Source organism: Spermophilus citellus, assembly GCF_964194105.1.
Source record: "Spermophilus citellus genome assembly, chromosome: 8".
Lineage (NCBI taxonomy): Eukaryota > Metazoa > Chordata > Mammalia > Rodentia > Sciuridae > Spermophilus > Spermophilus citellus.
In genome coordinates, this window is record NC_138189.1 from 135784289 (window position 1) to 135804698 (window position 20410).

The 20410-nt window shown below is 39.7% G+C and overlaps 1 protein-coding gene across 1 annotated transcript in view; it reads left to right on the forward strand.

Moving 5' to 3' along the window:
* Positions 1-20410, forward strand: part of FREM3 (FRAS1 related extracellular matrix 3) — a gene marked incomplete at both ends in the record, with an annotated part of 65179 nt that overhangs the window by 19241 nt on the left and 25528 nt on the right. Inside the window, one exon of the mRNA XM_081304712.1 lies at positions 20119-20265. Coding sequence (XP_081160838.1) covers positions 20119-20265 — 147 coding nt within the window. The remainder of the gene's footprint in view (positions 1-20118; positions 20266-20410) is intronic.

Sequence of the window (20410 nt, forward strand, 5' to 3'; positions counted from 1 at the left end):
CAATTAGGAATCATCCTAATGTTAGTTTTAGAGACTGAGAAGAAATTCCTGAGAGGGCTCTCTCTGGGGGCAAAACACTCCTGTTTTGTTAACCACTGAATACAGCGGCATAGGCCTGCAGTGGTTTTCCTCTTACTTTATCAAGTGTAGCTGAGTTGGCTGGGCAACCTTGTGTCCCTGACTGTTTAATACGAGTTGTTTTCTGATCAAATGGCTTCTTTCTGGCAGATATATTTTCTGTGATTAATTAAGCATGAATAGGTGATATTTTTCTACGTAATTTCACCTTTGATGTTTTTAATTGACTTTTCTCTGCAACCTCAGTTTTTTCTTCCTGTGAGCTCATTTGTAGGAAAAAAGGACTCCTAGGCAGGACACTGTGCAGGTGGAGATATTTGGATCTGGCTGTCAGATTTCTACTGGGGCTTCAGGTCCTTTCCACAACCTTGCTCCCACCACCCCAGCCCTCCTCGCTGCCTCTCCAGCTCTGTGAGGCTCCTCCCGTCAGCCACTTGTCCTCCGTGCCCACACTGATCTCTTCACTTGCTGTCAGATCTTTAACTTGTTTTCTTTCTAGACTCAGTGTTCCCTCACTTCCCAGTTCCCTACAAAGTAGGATGACATAATAAAAAAAAAAAAAAACACAAGTTTGGAAACCCAGTTTAAGGGTCATTGTATGGCAAGGGGAGTCTTTTATCTCTTTGGCAGGAGTTCTAATTACCAAGGAAAATGGAGATATTCGAGTTCAGTGGGTGCCACTGCTTCATTCACAGAAGTTTAGTCTGCCGCGCGACCAGCACACTAGCTTCATACTAGAGGTTCCAAACATAGAAGTTAACTAGTGAGATCAAAATAAAGACACATAAAACTCAATTTACCTTCCTCTTGCCCAGCTAAGAGACTGCTTCTCCCGGCTCCTGCCTGGAGCCACCTGGCTGTAGCGAGGTTTACACAAGAGACCAGCAGGAGAGAGGAAGAAGCACGCCAGAGAGTGGGCTTTTATTGGGGAACAAAAAATTCAGGGGAAAATTCCATCCAATGAAGGTCGAGGGGAACAGCATTCCAAGGTCAGGGTCAGTGATTGGTTTCCAGGTCAATGGTCAGTCACACCCCAACACGGACAGGCCCTCGCACCTGGAAAAGGTGGGGAAAGCTCTGACACAGCTGGCCTGAGCGCCTCACACCCAGTCAGGGAGGTACCCAATCACGTGTGAGAACAGCTTCCCACAGTTTAGGAAGGAACTTGGGATGTGTGTGTGTGTGTGTGTGTGTGTGTGTGTGTGTGTGTTAGAGCAAAAAGTGTACACTGCATTTAATGGAAAGTTAGTGTAGCTAGGAGATGTATGAGTCAGCCTTTCATAGAGAAGCCCTGAATGAGGAGACCATCAGAGTAAATCAGGGTCTCCCTTTCTCAGACTTAACAAATAGAAGGAGTTTTCAAGAGTGAAGAAGCAACTGTAGAGACCACTAACGTGGTCATGCACCCCTAGGGAAGCCTTCTGCTTTCACTGATTCCTCACCAAAGGCCCAGGGCCCTGGGTTCCTCTGCTCTGAAGGTGGGCTTCAGACCTGCAGTCACCCTGATGGGCTCATGCGTACAAACAGCGTCAGGCCTTCACTCCAGAGATGATTCTTCTCTTCTCCTCAGTGATTGACACAGGTTCCTCTGAAGTCATGCCACTTTTCTTCGTCCAGTGAAATATATGGGAGTGAAGTGTTACCTTACAATTTTAATTAGAAACTTCCAATTTTAATTAGAAACAGGGGAAGAATATATCTAGAAACCTCTTTGCAGGTGCTACTTATTAAATAATCATTCTTATATTTTAAATTTTTAAAGGAGAGTATATACAAATACTAAATACTAGTCTTCTAGAAACTGGCAAGAGCTCAGGTATTCACAGAGACAAAGAAGGTAATGCAGATATGTGGAAAGGGTAAAGATAAAAGAGGAAGAAAGGCCCGGCCCGGGTAGGTCTCCTGATCCAACCTGATCCACACTGTAGCAGCCTTCCATAGGCTGACTACAATCATATCCTTTATACATAACAACAGGAGGGGCGTGATAACCAGCTTTGCATCACTGTGGCAAAAATACCTGACAAGAACAACTTCAGAGGAGAAAAAGTTCATTTTGGCACACAGTTTCAGAAGTTCAGTCCATGGTGGCCCAACTCCATTGCTTTAGGCCCAAGATGAAGTAGAACATCATGGCGGAAGGGTGTGGTAGAAGAGCTCTGCTCATCTTACAGGAGCTGGGAAGCAGAAAGAAGAAAGGGGGAAGAGGCCACAGGGAAGATGTACTCTTCCAGGACATCACCCCCCCCCCCCCGGTGACCCACCTCCTCCAGCCACATCCCACCTACCTACACTTACCACCCAGTCAGTCCATCCAAACCAGGATGGACTGGTTAGGTTACCCATAATCCAATGATTTTTCCTCAGAATATTCCTGCATTACCAGGAGTTTTGGGGGGACATCTCTTATCCAAACCATAACAAGGAGAATAAGCCTGAGGGAAAGACATGGACCAAGGGCCTGGATGATTGTTTTGTGTGATTTTCCCAGTCACATTTCTTTCCCTACCTGAATGTTCCTCATAACTGTATAATTATATGCTGTGTCAAATAATGCAGCAGCATAATTCATAAAATAGTGTATAGAATCTAGTCTTTAAAAACTCTTTTCATTCTAGTAAAATATATTTTGAATCATTCTGAAGCTACTTGTTTACCACGGCTGAAGGCAGTATCCAGGTTCAAGCTGCCACTGAACATGATTCAGCTGGGACCTATTCTGCCACCTCTTATTTTTGCCACTAAGAGCATCATTCAAAATGATGCCTAAGAGACCCAGTCTGTTTTCCCTAAGTATCTGTGAGATTCATGGATTTGATAGTGGATTACTTTAGTGGATCCCACTGGGATCATTTATAGCTTGTGCTTTTTTAAAAGGCTCTTTTTTTTTCCTCCTAGAGAAAAGAATATTTTACCCAAGAGTTTGTAAGTTGAGTAGAAGCTTTTCATTTATCTAGCCATTGTTGATTTGTGGTCTGGCAGGAAGGAATTGTTGGCAAATGGAATGCTTCCCCTGGAAAGAAAAGCTCAGTTTATAGTCTTAGCCTGATAAGTGCTTGCCAAGAACTAGGCTAATGACATCTGTTGAATCCCTGGCTTGACCACTTTTATAGTGTATGGACTAACAATGGATCATTGCTGCAGAATTTTGCTGTGGCTTATTTTAGTTCCCAACCTTTTCTCCCTAATTATTATTGTTATCAAACCTCAAACTAGAGGTCATCTCTCCTCTTGGGCAGTTCTAAGATTTGGCCGAACCCACTTACAACAGTTAATGAACCCCCCTCGGTTCCCAAATCTGACCTGTGATCAACAAAATTTTATTTTATGCCTCCCAAGATTTCTCTTATCTCCTTTGTTTCATGTGGACCTTCATGTGGATCACCTTTTCCTAACATGTGTCAATCAGATGGCTCTTGGAATCCTGTGCCTTTAAGTACACTATGCATATAAGCAGAGATAGGGATGTGACATTTATCTCTATGCTCTTAAGAGAATAAATGATTCAGGCTTGTACACCCAGTCCTTCAGAGCCACTAGTCACTGACATCAGCACAAACACACAGGGAGCATATCCTGTGTTAGACACCCATAAGGAAGCGTCAAGACTTAGTTCATTGAGGGATCCCGCCTTCCTAAGATATACAGTCCAGTATGGCTTTCCAGAAAATATGCATCTGTGAAATTCTCTCTTTTCCCATGTCAGTCAAATACACACTTACCTGACCAGGGTGACATGAGCAATTTATAGAAGATTTTTTAAAAAGCAGACTGTACACAGCCACATCAATGTTTATAGCAGCACAATTCACAATAGCTAAATTGTGGAACCAACCTAGATGACTTTCAGCAGATGAGTGGATAAAGAAAATTGGTATACATACACAATGAAATATAATTCAGCATTAAAAGAGAATAAAATCATGGCATTTGCACATAAATGGATGGAGTTGGAGAATATAATGCTAAGTGAAGTTAGCCAATCCCAAAAAAGCAAATGCTGAATGTTTTCTCTGATTTAAGGATGCTGATTCATAATGTGGTTGGGAGGGTGGGCATGGGAGAATTGGATGAACTCTATACAGGGCAAAGGGGAGGGAAGGGAGGAGAGGGGGTATGGAGGTAGAAAAGACGTAGAATGAGATGGACATTATTAGTCTAAGTACATGTATAAAGACACAAATGGTGTGACTCTACTTTGTGTACAACCAGAGATGAAAAAATGTACTCTATATGTGTACTATGAATTGTAATGCATTCTGCTGTTATATATAACAAATTAAAATTTTTTTAAAAAGCAGACTGTGAAAAAACTTAAATAGTATATGCTATGGAAATTATATACATATCATTTTTAAAAGATTTCTTTAGAATAAGACTCAAAAATCAGTTCACAGCCTGAAGGTCCACACAGTTTTGTAGAAGCAACTCTAAACTAAGAATCCAAGAGCCTGGCTACAGGAATTCCCTGTTGCTAACTAGAATAATCTTCATCTTTATACTATGATATTCCTAGAAAATTTTAACCCTTATTCACTTGTGAAGCAACATATTTACAAACTGTACATAGATTAAATTATTAGCAGTGCTCATTCCATATTTCAATCTATATTTAGGTCAGGTTTTCTCCAGGAAGCATTCAGTCATTCTACAGGCATTTCTGAGCCCCTGTTAACTGCTGGAACTGTGCTACATGCTCCAAGATGAAAAGACATGTGCAGTCTGCTCCAAATTTAGAAAGAAAATAACATGCAAACAATGAACCACAGGATCCCGAGAGCTGCTACCAAAAAGGTCATTCAAAGAGGGCAGAGACAAGCCATTGCTGCAGGAAGCTTCCTTGACTGGCTATGTTCAAATTGGGCCTTCCCAAGAAGTAAGCGCACCCAAGGTTGCCTCTAGTTAGTGTCATTGAGGCTTCAACCCAGGTCTTCTCCCTCTGAGTCCAGTCCTCTTCCAGTCACCTCTATATGTGAAGATGAACCATGTGAAATTGCTGACATTCAACCATTTTTTTTAATTTGAAAAGATAAAAATTCCTATGATTCACTTCAATAGGACTCACCAATCTGCCCAGCTTGCTCCCCAAATCCTGATCTCCTTCCATGATCTCTGCCAATAGAGAAGCCTTCTTATCCCACTCAGAGCCTTACAAACTTCCGTTTAGGGAAATTCAAAATTTTCCAAAACTTCCACATCTAGCATCACTTTTGATCCTTTTAACAATCTTAATACAGAAGGGGAGAATCCCAAGAAAAAAGGTAGCACCAAATTAAGATTTTGGAAGTGAGTGTAAATAATTTCAAACAGTGATCAGCAGAGTGGCTATGGAATCGATGATACTAAGGCAATGCACCTGGACGTGGCACTTACCCAAGCAGAACTGGTTCTCGGTGAGCCTGATGGGCATGCTCAGCTCCCTCTCAATCTAGCAGGCAGTGCTGTATCCCTGTCTTCTTACCAGTGATATTTCATGACGGTCATGGAAAAAAAAAATTATTTTGCTAATTGACTTAGGACACAGCAAGCCCTGGTGTCCCTGGCTCCAAAGTAGAAGGATCAAACATAGTCTTAACTTCCAATGTGGAAGAAAAAGAAAACAGAGTGAGATAAAAATGAAGAAAAGGAATCTGATTCCGTATATAAAATACCCAGTCACTTTCTCTGGACCAACCTAGACTACATCCAAAAATGAGTATGATTATTTTGATTTCCAAATAGAAAGTTGTAAATATATGAAAGAAAGTCCAACATGTTTAGCAATTAGAGAAATGCAAATTAAAACCACACTGAGATTCATCTCATCCCAATCAGAATGGCAATTATCAAGAGTACAAGTAACAATAAATGTTGATGAGGATGTGAGGGAAGAGGTACATTGCTGGTGGGACTGCAATTTGGCTCCAACACTCTGGAAAGCAATATGGAGATTCCTTAGAAACTTGGGACCATTATATGACCCAGCTATCCCATCCCTTGGTATATACCAAAAAACTTAAAATCAGCATACTATAGTGACACAGCCATATCAAAGTTTATAGCAGCTCAATACACAACAGCTAAGCTATGAAGCCAGCCTAGATGCCCTTCAACAGATGAATAGATAAAGAAAATGTGTTATATATACACAATGGAATACTACTCAGCCTTAAAGAAGAATGAGATTATGGAATTTGCTGGTAAAAAGATGGAACTGGAGACTATGATGCTAAGTGAAATAAGCCAGTCCCAGGAAAAAAAAGGCCAAATGTTCTTTGATATGCAGATGCTAACATACAATAAGGGGAGTGGGGAAGGGAAGAATAGAAGTTAATTGGATTAGACAAAGAGGAATGAAGGGGAGGGGGTGTGGATAGAAATAGGAAAAACAGTGGAATAAAAAGGACATAACTTTTCTGTGTTCATATATGAATACATGACCAGTCTTACTCCAAATCATGTACAACCACAAGAATGAAAGTTATACTCCATGTATGTCTAATATGTCAAAATACATTCTACTGTCATATATATCTAAAAAGAACAAATTTTAAAAGTTGTTTTAGTTTATCATATAGTATAGTATATACATTCTCTGGAAGGAAGAGTTTGTCTCTGTGTCCTCCTTAAATCCTGAGATGGAAGAAGGCACAGTGTTTCCCCTGTTCCAGTTAATCCACATGAAGCCCTAGCTCCCAAACAGACATGGCTCATGTATTAGTCAGGTTTCTCCACAGGAGTAAAAACAATAGAATATGTATGTAAATTGACTTTGGCTTCCACAATCAGAATCTGAATAATCCCACAGTGAGCTGGGAAAATCAGTAGCTGCTCAGTCCAAGAAGTTGAAACCTCAGAACAGGAATGTGCTATCGCATAGCCCCAGATAGAAGGCCGAAGGCATGGACGCCCCCTGGAGAGAGGCTGGTACAAGTCCATGTCCAAAAGCTGAGGTCTGTCATCCTTGGGTGATGGCAAAGCAAAAACCTACCTGCTCAAGAAGAATCGGGCATGTCCACAGGCATACTATTCCCCTTCCTCTGTCTGGGTCCCCAGCCTACTGGATGGTGCCATTTACATTCAGGCAGGGACGTCCCCTCTCAGTCGCTGACCCACGTTTCATTCATCTCTGGAAACACCCACCCACACACACACACACACACACACACACACACACACACCCAGAAATATGCTTGACCAGTTTTATAGGCAGCTCTCAACTCTGTCAAGTTGAGGACCAAGAGTAACCACTGCTCATATAGCTACAAGATGGGGACACTGCTACTCACCAGTGAATGGAAAACTTCTGCCACAACAGTCTTACAAAGTATTTGATTTTTCTAAGGTTCTGCTTTGAGGATTCTTTGGGTTTTGTTTCATGACAAAAGCAGCCTGCGATGCCCCTCGACACAAAACACGCAAAAGAATCCAAGAAAATCTGTGTTCTTCATTTGTTTCCACTGCTCCTGCTGTGCTCATGTTGAAGAACTCTATTTTAAGAAGGAGAAAAGGGCACAGAGAACTTGAATTGTTATGTACCCCAGTAGCATGTTGATTTTTATTCTTTTTTTATATTTATATATATATAATTATATGTTTATATATATTTATTCTTATTTATATATTTTATTTCTATTTCTATATATTTATAATTTATATTTATAAATTATATAAATATATATAAATTATATATATATATATATATATATATATATATAGAATAGAGAGACATATTTTTTTAGTTGTAGATGAACCCAGTAACTTTATTTATTTTTATATGGTGCTGAGGATCAAACCCAGTGCCTCATACATGCAAGGTAAGCACTCCACCACTGAGCGACAACCCTAGCCGGATTTTTATTCTCTAAAATAGAGAGCCAAACATATCATCAAGACCATTTGGGACATCTCCAAAAAGAATATACCAAACACCCCTTGGTTACCAAATTAGAGCTGGGAAGCTTTGTCCAGTGACACCCCCTGATGTCCCACCCACCCACTGACCATGTGAGCACAAAGACCCCTCCCTCCTCAACCACCTGCCCCCACATTTCCACAGGCGGCAGGAGTGGATTCGGGAGCCTAGTCTGAGGGTAGCATCTTGTAGCTTAGGATAGAACCAGAGAAATGACAGCAGATACCTCTGTTATTTTTTAGTTTGTGCATTAGGTTTTTTTATTTTTTATTTGTCCTTCTTTTCTGAAAAACCTGATGTGTAGTTGCATGAAATAGGTTATTGTTCAAAAATACAGTGCCCCTGTCTGTAATGATGGAGACTCCAGAGGGCCACCTCTCCTGCCCAGCTCTGGGACCCGGGTAGTTGCACCCTGAAACACCAAGTGGAAAGAATCATGCAGGCCCACGGCAGAGTTGAGTCAAAGTCAGAGAAATAAGAACGCACAATCAGCTGGAACTGTATTCCTGCTCAGAAAGGAAAAAGGGCATATTTCACCCAACAGGGTATGTTTTTGAAATTGCTAGGGGAAAAAATGGAGACCCAGCAAATATGCAATTGGGCTTTTCTCTTACTTGATTGGTAAGTCCTTCTATCTATAGTTACTTTATCTCCCTCAATTTATAGCTCTATTGAGAAGAAATAAGACCATTATATTTATAATCTGTTGACATGCAACTGGAGCTGCAAATGTTGAAACCAATTCAGAGTAACATATTTTCTTACAATGAGGCCCTGTTGCAGTTTCTTCCAAATGACGCTGATATTCACTATGTGACAATGGTTGATTATAGACATTATTTCCAAATACACGGTGAGTTGCTACTTTTGGATTTCAAATACATTTTTAAACTATACTATGGTGGGAGCTGAAGAAGTTAAATGCCTATGACAATGAAACTATTTGAAAATGTCATAGCGTATTAGAAAACATAAAGACCTATAATGTTAGCCTGTCATTTTAATCATCAAAGACTTAAGATCAAATAGCCTATCCTTTTCAATAAAATTTTTTCAAGCTCAAGGACAAAAAACATTTAACATTTGACAGTGATTACCATTTTATCGTTTGGTATTCGATTTTATCTATTTGGAGTCAGCATTTATTGAATGAATTTTTAAATTTTTTATTAGTGATATATAGCCCCCTTTTAAATTTTAAAAATATTGCATTTTTAAAAGAAGAGATTATTTCCAAAACTAGAATTAGTAAATAAACAGCATCAAAATTAAATCTCAAATATAATTTTTTGGAGTTTTTGAGATATAATATTTGTACATCTTTATGGGGTATGGCAAGGGTATGATGCATGTATACAGTGTGAAATTGAATACAATATTTAGCTAAAATATTTCACATATTTTCTTACTCTTTATTAATTTGAGGGGAAATTGTAGAAATTTAAATGTCAGTTTACCCTTATTGAGAATTATAGAAATCAGGAAATGGTCAAAGTATGATTTCACAAATTATATGGTCTATTGCCATACAAAGAAAAATTTTCTTAGGTCCACAAAGCTTAAAGAGGAGGAATAATGTGAATAAACCTTACAGAGAATCTACTTAGTTAATGAGGTATGTTAACCATATAGTGAGTTCCAAAATTTAACCCAGTTGCTCAGTTAGGAAGGAAACCAGCTTCTACAGAAAGGAAATTAAATGAAGTTTGAGGAATAGGTATTATTTCCAACTGTATGTGAGTAGATGTTTATAGAATTCAAATATATCTTAAACTGTACTATGATAAGAGTGGTAGAAATAAACACAACAATGAAGATATTTGAAAATGCCATGTGATATTAGAAATCATAAGTCTAATGTCATATTTTCATTTAAATTATTAAGCACTTAAGAGGAAATAGTCTGTTCAATTAATTTTATTTTGTACTGGGGATTGAACCCAGAGACACTTTACTACTGAACTACATATTCAGTCCTTTTTATTTTTATTTTGACATAGGGTCTCATTAAGTTGCTGATGGTCTTCATAAGTTTCCAAGGCTGGCCTCAGACTTGTGATCCTCTTGCCTCAGCCTCCCAAGTCACTGGGGTTACAGCCACGTTTCACCACCCCTGCCTCAACTGAATTTTTTTTTTAAATTTAAATGTGTGACTCTGTTTTAGTCAACTTTCCTATTGTTGTAACTAAAAGACCTGACAAGAACAATTAGAGGAGGAAAAGTTTATTTAGGGCTCACAGTTTCAGAAGTCTCAGTCCATAGATGCTGACTTCATTGCTCTGGGTTCAAGGTAACAATCATGGCAGAAGGGCATGGTGGAGGAAAGCAGCTGTTCAGGACATGGGAACAAGGACGCAGAGAGAGTGCCACTCATCAGGGACAAAATATAAACCCCAAAGGTACACCCCTGGTAACCTACCTCCTCTAGCCCCTGCCCAGCTACAGTTACTGCCCAGTTAATCTGTATCAATGCACTGATTAGGTTGAAGTTCTCATAACCCAATCATTTTGCTTCTAAATGTTTTTGCATTGTCTTACACATGAACTTTGTAGGTTTAGAGCTCTGTTCTAAACCAGAACAGTTCCCCAATGACAGAGGAGGCTCCTCAATGTTAGAGGGCAATACCAGTATTGGTAAATGAGGCTGTATCATAATTAGTCCAAAATTTATGTGTGTTTTTTTAACCTTTGCTTGTCCCCCTATTATTCCACACAGCCAAGATTCTGATGAACTTTTCCACTTATTACTATCCTTTCAAAAACAAATCTAAAAACAAACTCCCAAGTTGCCTTCTCTCCTGAGTTCTCTTTATCTGTTGGTATTACATCTTTATTTCAAGGATCCAACACGAGCTGCTCACTGAGCTCTCTGAATCATCCCCAACAGCTCTTATCCCTTGTTCCATCCAGTCGTCCCCATATCCTGTCCATTTGTCCTTCATTTTTCTCTAACCCTCTACTGTCACTGCCCAATGCTTAAGCTTATACTGTCTTGTGAAGACTGTCCACATCCTCTCTGAAGAAACTACACCCACCATCTCTTTTGGCCCACACCTCTTAGCAAAACCCATAGCCCTGGGCCTGATATATTGTTTGATTGCACAGTCATTATTTATAGGTTGTGTAAATGAGCGAACAAGTGGTTTTCTGTACCTAATCAATTTATGCATTCAAAAATATTGATTTATACTTATTTTCCCCTGCTTCCCCATTAAAATGTGTTCATTGATGTCAATATCACCTAATGTTCCCCGGTTTCTTGTTTTAATCATTTGCAACTTCACTATCCAATGTAGCCTTTGCCACTCTGTGAGGAAGATATTATTGCTGTTGTCATTATTGTTAGCGTCCCTATTTGACAGTTAAGAAATCTAAAACCCAAAAGTACTTTGAAGCTTTCTTGAGTTAATATAGTTAATTAATGGCAGGTGGCCATTTGATTTTATTTCCAAAATCCCTGCTATTCCTATCCCATTCAGCTTCCATTTGTTATCTGTATATTTTACTTTGGAGATCTGAATATAGAAGAATTATTAGAGACAAGAACGCAAAGGAACTTCCAGTATTTTCACCCGGTTTCTGGGTTCTCATGTAAAGACAGATGCAATTTGTGTTATCTGGTTTTGGGGGGAGTGGGGGATAACTGGGACTAAACCCAGGGGCACTCAACCACTGAGCCACATTCCCAGGCTTATTTTGCATTTTATTTAGGGATGGGTCTCAGTGAGTTGCTTATCACCTTGCTTTTGCTGAGGCTGACTTTGAACTCACAATTCTCCAGCCTCAGCCTCCTGGGCTGCTGGAATTACAGGCATGCACCACCACACCCAGCAATTTGTGTTATCTTGAATCTACAGGCCTTCTTCTCTGAGAACTACCCTTCTCCATACCCTGACACTGTAGCCAAGACCACAGTTAACTGCACCTCAGCCAAGCAGAGCCAAGCTTGACCACTGAACTGCCAAGATGTTAAACTTTTTTAGCTGGTTACGTGAACCAGAAATAATCAGACTCACAATGAATGTGACCATATGCATGGAGACATGGAGAAGGCAGGCTCCTCTTCAGGGATTGCAGAATGTAGCAAATGCCCACCGGGCAGTCTTAACTAGAAACCATGTGGCTCTAGGGGGCCGAGATTTAGGGCAGTCTTTTACAGCCTAATGATAGTATGTTCCTAAGCCCAGTTTCTTGAGAAATCCAGCTCTACTTACCCCCTCCCCAAATCTTCTATTTTGGGTGTGTGCCTTCCTATCCCTTTACAACCTCAACTAAGAGAAAAACAAGTTCAGTGGTGTATGAACCAGGTTTCTTCACTGCAAGTCTACTTAGGACAAGAAATAATTCACAATGGAGTAGAAGTGAGCTTCAGTAGCATCTCTAGGTCAGAGAGACAATGATAGACTATGCAGAAGAAAGGATGCCAGCTGTCTCGGCCAGTAGGCACAGTTTTCACTCTTGTTCCTGGACACTTGACCTCTACCACCAACACCTCTGAAGACAGAGACCTTCACTGCAACCCTCTCCAGAATATGAGGTCCAGGCAGCTCTGAATCCTCACATTGCCCCCTTCTGAACCATCTTCTTAAGCCACTGGCAAAGTGTGTGTTATGTGCTTATGCCCCACCCTAAAGAAGGTGGCAAGATGACACTCTCTGACCTCTTCCTAGAGGACGTGGGATTCATCCACAACAAATTGTCCAAACATAGACAGGGAGCTCAAAGGCTGATGGGTAACAGAAAATACAATCATGCTAACCACACAGCTATATTGAACACTAAGGGTCTGAAAATGATACTCTTCCTTTCTAAATGCTGATTGACTGGCAAAGAATGAAAAAGGCATCAGAGGACACAGCTCCAGTAAATGCTGGTCATGACAGAATGTGGATTAGTTTTAAAATGGGGACATATTGATTTTGTAATTACTCTTCCCTCTGCTTAGAATATTCTTCCCATTTATTGATTGATTCATTTATTTTGATACTGAGGATTGAACCCACAGGTGCTTAACCATTGAGCCACATCCCTAGCCCCTTTTTATATTTTATTTAGCATTAGGGTCTCACTGAGTTTCTTAGGACCTCTGTAAGTTACTGAGGCTGACTTTGGACTCAAAGTCCTTTTGCCTCGGCTTCCCCAGTCACTGGGATTGCACACGTGAATCACCACCAGCTCTTCCCCTAATTTCTAATAAAAAAAAAATCACCCCTCTAGGAAAACCTCACCTGCCCACTCTATATTAACTGTCCCTCAGATTCTCCCAGCCACTCTTATCCACCTAATCTATTTTTCTTCATATTGCTCATCACTAACATCATGTCACATGCTGTTTGCTTATTTTACTCTCACTGGATCCTGTTGCACTTCTTTCTGTGTCTTGGACACTTGGAACAGTGAACAGCATAATCAACATGGAGTAATTGGATGAATCACCAAATTGATCAATTGTAATTTTTCATCAATCCTTCAAAAACCTTGAATGTAACTTAGGTATATGAAGGAATTCTAGACTTCATGAAAACACTTTCTTTCTATAATTTTCAAACCAAGAAACTGAAAGGACCCTTAGAATGTGTTTACGCAATCAGGATTGCTGATTATTAAATGTGTTTAAGTATTTTGATAGTGAGAAACTCCTCCACTTTCAGAGAAATACATTTCTATGCATGATTTGAAGATTTAGATGCAGGATAGGAAAGAGATACAGTCAGTAATTGACTCTTCAATACTGCACTCCTCATGGATCACAGGTTGTTCTTTTCCCCAAGAACATGATGATTATATTAACTAAATTGTTTACTGAGCATCAATAGGGAAATATTAAACTTATTCATTACTCTGAATAACCAATATATGTTTCCTTTGTTTCACATAGAATTTAAGAAGTCCAAAGATGGGAGGAAGGGTTTTCATAAATCCCCTGGAATTGCAAGTAAAATTGGTAAATATATGGGTTTTGGTAGAGAAATGTACTATGCTACATGCCCCCCCAAAAAATCTTAAACCCAAAAAGTTTTAGACTATCCTAGGTATAAATGACCACAAGTAACTGAACAGAAGGTAAAATGTTTACAGCCAAACAGCAATAAGAAATTTTTGTTGCCTGGTACAGTGGCCCACGCCTGTAATCCCAGTGGCTAGGGAAGCTGAGGCAGGAGGATCTAGAGTTCAAAGCCAACCTCAGCAACTTAGTGAGGCCCTAAGCAACTCAGTGAGACCCTGTCTCAAAATAAAATAAAAAAGGGCTGGGGATGTGGCTCAGTGGGTAAGTGCCCCTGGGCTCAATCCCTGGTTAAAAAAAAAATGTAGTTGTTGCACTTGTAACATCTAGTTCTGATTGTCCTTACGTGTTTCAAAGTCCTTTGCCTAGGTTAGAAAGTTGGAAGAGTTATTTGGTGACAGAAAACAAGAGCATTCAATGTGAATCATCAGGCATGGATCATCACATAAGAGATCTTAGAAGAAAAAAATGTATGTTAGCTGCTGTTGGCTTTGAATAAAGAATTTTTCCTTTGACTTCATTGATTCAAACTTCATGACAAAGTTTGAAACCTTTGCTCAGAAATTTTAAATAGCTTTCTAAAGCTATAAATAATTTTTTAAATTACTACCTTCAGATTTTACTCTAAGACTCATGACTACCCATTCTAAGTTGTACCAAAAATTACAGTTCTTTCAGGTGACAACTGTTCAATCAAATAATATTCTAAGCTTATTTTGGTTTTGCTCCTGTAACTTGCCAGATGTTACAGAAAATCAGACAATCTCCAGCTTCCCAGTAACTGATCCAGTGATACACAAAATGAGGTCCATTTTTAAAACATATTTGGAAAGGAAACTATTGGTGTTGGAAAACAGTCAAAGAAGGGCGTGAGGGATAGCTGTGAATCCCTTCTGAAAGATTTTTCATGCTTTATCTCATTTTACTACAGAATACTGCATTACAAGTAGCTGAGAAGGTACCAGGCATTATATGACCCCAGACTCTGCTACCCACAGGGCTGCCCTCTTCTCCTTCCATATTAAGAAGGCCTCTACCTCTTGTCCACAGAGGAAATGCCACCCATTTCTCCAAGTCCACCCCAGCCCAGGGAGCCTTTCTCACTTCATCTATTTGTATCCATAACCATATTGGCCTTGTGTTATCATTTAATGGCTTCATACGAGCATGTTTTATTTTCTGGTTGGATTGGAGAAGAAAAGAAATAAACATATAGATATCATCATTACTATATTGACTTTTACTTAAAGACAGCATTACAATAACACAACCTTTCTGAATGTTGAGTCATTTCATGGGTAAACTGGCATTTGCAATGGTAGATCCTTTAGAACTTAAGTATTATGTACTAAGCCAGTCCCAGGATCAAATAATATTGTGTTTGACACAAGTTCACATTTAATTCAAATATAATAATGTCTTTAATAATGTCTTTTTAATGCAGGGCAAGGAGTGGGTATTTAAGATCAATAAGTCCAGCCATGATGGTGCATGCCTATAATCCTAGCTAATTAGGAGGCTGGGGAAGGAGGATCACAAGTCTGAAGCCAACTTCAGCAACTTACCAAGACCCTGTCTCAAAATAAAATTGTTAAAAAATGGCAGGGGATGCAGTTTAGTGATAAAGTGCCCCTGGGTTCAATCCTGGGCATTGGGAAGAAAAAAAATCAATCTGTAGGATATGACCCATACACCAGAGGGCCATTAATCTCTTTTTGAGTTGTTTTATAGAAAGAAGGAAAGAGAAAATATCTTTAAAAAACTTTCTATCACTGTTCAGTTCTTTTGACTTTTCAAAATCAGCTGTTTTGGTTGTTTTTATTTTGTTTTGTTTTTTCTATAATCTCCCAATGCATCTACTTACTACATGTTAGCCACCAGTATTTTTAGACCAAAACTGGACTGAGTTGTTTCCTAGATATTTGCAGCTGTATTTCTGGGGTTGATTTTATTTAGCAAAATTAATGACTATAGCCTTAAAACATACATGGACGAACTTCACCTCTCAGATTCATCTAGAACTAGAAACAATTTCTGCCCAGTCTCTTCCTCCTAGCATGCTTGGTTTAAAGAACCTTCCTTTTAAATATTTTCATGCATAGACTATTACCTATTTAGTCAGACTATGTTTATATTTTTCATCTCTTTCCAAGTAAATTGATATGAGAGCCTAGTTGCAATCACAAGCTTTCGGAAGCCTTGATGTGCTAAGGTGTCAGGTTACAACACTGAAGCCCTCACACAGGAAGGTGGGGACATATTCACATTTTCTTATCTTACTCAAGAGCTAGGCATATTAAGATTAAAGCAAAGCAAATGATCATTGTACTAGGTATGGGGCAGACAAAATGTAGGTGAACAGCAAACGAATATGAAATGTAATAAGAAACTGCCTTAAAATTGAAAATATTACAATAAAAGTAGAGGATGTTCCTACGATACCTGAATTTAAAAAAAAAAAGCAGAATAACAGCTACAGAACATAGAACTTTGTGGCACTAACTGGGTTCCTTTTGCTTTGTGAAGCTGCTACTCTACAAAAGAATTTTACAGTTTGGGTCTAGTCACATTTTGTGTTTATTTGTATTTGATAAGACCTGAGTGTTACAAGCTGTTCTTCCCCAACTGACAATTACCATGTTCTGTTCTAAATTCATCCACTGATAGCTTTTGCTTTCAAGTTATCATCTATTTTCACTGACATTTGAGAATCTTGTTTACAAATGATGATTCCAGGGTGGAATCGAATGCTTTTATTTATTTTTTTAATTTTAAAAAATTACAGCAGTTAGAAACACCCTAGTTGTTGTGGGTTAGTGAACTTGTTTTGCTCTATTGAGAAAAGAATGAAAATTGGCATTTTAAATTATGTTCCTCGAAGCTTAAACACAATTTTCAAAAGTTATTTTTACTTGTATTTTGCTTCTCATACAGTCAAATATTCAGCTTTGTTTTTCATGGTTTCTGGTATTTTCAGAAACATCATAATGAATTTGTTCCTCAAAGAAGAAGAAGCAAGACAGCCTAATCTAAATCAATTCTATGTTGTTTCAAAGTTATCATGGACACTAACCACAGATGTTGAACACCTAATGTGTGCAGGCACTTTGTAGAACAGCTTCTCTGATCCTCACAACAGCTCAATAGAGCACATCATGTTGTTATCGTACTTATGGATGAGGAAGCTGAGTTCCATAATGTGTCAATGATTGTGATCACATGGCTAGTAAGTGGCAGAGCCAGAATTTGAACGTGGGTCCATTTGACTCAAGAATTTGTGCTTTTGACCAGATTTGCAAATAGCTGTGTCAGGAGTACAGAATGGTTCTGTCTCTCACTGTGCACACTCTCTTTATTGTTTTTTTTTTAATTTTTTTAATTTTTTAACTACATGACAACAGTGGAAAGCATTACAATTCTTATTACACATATAGGCACAGTTTTTCAGATCTCTGTATATAAAGTATGTTCCTGCCAGTTTATGCCTTTATACATGTACTTTGTTGCTTTTTTTTTTTTGCATCACAATTGTTTTTACATCTTCATACATGTATTTTGTATAATGATGAGGGTCTCCTTCCACCATCCATGCTATTCCCCTTCTCCCTCCCTTTCCCTCCCACCCCTATTCCCTATCTAGAGGTAATCTTCCTCCCTTGCTCTCCCTCCCAACCCCATTTTGAGTCACCCCCCTTATATCAGAGAAGACATTCGGCATTTGTTTGGGGGGTTGCCTAACCTGACTTATCATAATCTTCATTGTTTTTTATTCAGAGAATCCAATCTGTAACAGATTCTGCCCAGTTTCCTTGTGCAGTATTTGAAGAGCATGGATTGTAGGAGTAGAAGCTCAGAGTCAAAAACAGAGCCCTGCACTCTGAATCTGGGCTTGGCTGGCCTGGCCACTAACCAGGGTGGACCTGGTCAAGTCACTTCATCATCCTGAAACTGTCTGATTATAAAATGAGACTAATATTTACCCTATCTGTAATATGATTGTAAAAATAAAGATCAATAAATAAAAAAATAAAGAGCACATAAAACAATTTAGAAAAAGACCAAAAGTAAACACAACCTATTATTTTGACTCAAGATTTCAAAATCCCAGGATTATATCCATGCAGAATCAAAATGGTCTCAGACTCTCAATATTTTTTAAATAACAGTAGAATTTCTGGTATTTTTTATTTGTCATATTTTTTCTGTATTTATCAGAATATCCAAACTAGTATCAATGATGTCATTTTTAAGAGATAGAAGACAAAGAGTAAACATATAAAAGTACGCATTTCTCCTGGGGTTATGCATCAGTGTGTCCCTAGCATGCCCAATAAGCATCATCTGTAGTGAATCCAATTATAATTGTAGGTATAGGTCTTTTTAGCATTAATTCAATGGTGGTAGCAAGAGGAAGAGTCTTTCCTTTCTCTTCTTTCTACCTTTCTAGTCACCATATCATGAAAAAAAAAAAACTCCTATAGTCATCATATTAAATAAAAATAACAGTACCAATCTGATCATTAGAATTCACAGTCCCAGGCAGTAAATAGACCTGAGAACTGTTTTGTGTGGGACTTTCCCTGTCGCTGTGGGCTGGACCTGCAATATGGAAGGAGAGCTGAGGCCAGCTTCACCCTTTCCGTGGTCATGGTTCCCCTAGTTAACTAGCAAGGGGTGGCCGCAGAGAGAGCAAGAGAAAGAGCAAAGGAATGAGGGGTACAGCATAGCTGGTGTGAGGAGTGCTGTTTCCCCCAATATCAGAGCCTCCTGGGTGACCACTGTTAAAGGGGACTTTTACTTTTTTGATGCTTCATGGGTTCCTTGAAGATTCCTGTCTCCTTGCCTGTAGCTCCTTGTCCCTTACCGCTCTGTGGTTCATGGAATCTGGCAGTCAGGTCCCAGCATCCTTCCTGCTGAGAAGCCTTGGCCTCCCGGTCTGGCCCCACTGGATGGTGAGCCACCTTGATCCACCTGCATGCTCCCTTGTCCCACCCCTATGCTGCTGAATTACACCAGTGCAGCCCCCTCACTCTCTCTCCATGGCCAAGGCCACTTCAGCTCTCTAGAGAATGAGTCGTTCATTTGGGTCTCCACCTACAGTTCTGGAACTGGTCAGTAAAGCTTTCCTCGATAACCTACAGAAGGTCATGGCAACCCACTCCCTCTACACTGGAGGTGGACCCTGTGGCACCAGCCCACACCCTCTCCCTTCTGAGTGATCAGTGAGATCCCCACCCTGGAGCCCGCCTTTCCTAAAGTATTCTCTTCACTCCTTTCTTGTCCACACATGGCCCCCTTTGGCTATGTCTGATCTGACTAAGGGGTTCAGGAGTTCTGGAACTGGTTAGTAGAGCTTTCCTTGATAAACGTTTCATATGATGCTCTGTCCTGGGGTCATTTGGTTTTGGACACCTCTCATGGGCCCATCAGTGGAAACTGAGTTATAGAGAGACCCATTTCAACATCATTTTGGAAGTGAGGATTTGCAGCCGCCACTCCCCAGCTGAGGAAAAACTGCCCTTTCTTCCAACCCACACATAGTGCACCCCAAATAAAGGGGCCAGGTTGACCTTCCACAAAGAGGCATGGTGTGGACAAGAAGAAATCACAGCCTTAAATCCTTGTCTGCTGCCTCTAGGATGGTTTTAAAACATTTAAGTATCTGAGTTCAAGGCCCCATGCCAGGTCCTGAAAGTGATAAGTCAACGTAATGTGAGCGCTGCCTTCAGGGAACTCTAGACGAATGTGTGAGCACGCGGAGGTCCCCCAATGCAAAGAAGCACACACCAGAGAAGAGGAAGAAATGGGGAAGGAGAGGAGGAGACAGGAAGAGAACAGGGAGGCAGGAAGAAAGGATGAAGGTCATACAACCTGCATTTAAAGCTGTCAAGCTGTGGTTCTTTGGAGCCCTGGTGCATAAGTTGCTTTAAGAAAAGAGACACTAGCTCCCTTCACATCCAGCAGGACTAATAGGACTTCGGATGATCCCCTTGATGTTCTCTAGAAACCCAAAGAATCTTAGTCTCTCTTTCAAAAAATAAAATGTTTTGAAACCCATGGCTTTGGTAGCAAAACACATACCCTGATCATTAATTTTACCAAATACTGCCACTGAATTCCCCATTACACCTGTCAACTACAGGAGGAAATAAACTGACAAACCAGCCTTTCCACCTACACTGGGCTTGGATTTCTTTGGAGAAAGAGTACTACATTGTGGATGAAGACTCCGTGTTTTTAAAAGTGACCCTCCGGCGCAGAGGCTACCTTGAAGGAACATCCTTTGTCAGTAAGTTACTTGGGATTGGCTGTTGGCAAATGGTCAGGGAACGATGAAATGCAGGCTTAAAAATAATTAGAAGAGAATAGATTGAAAGAGGATCAATAACCATCTTGGGGGAACCCCTAGCAAACTATATGTAAAAATTGTTCAC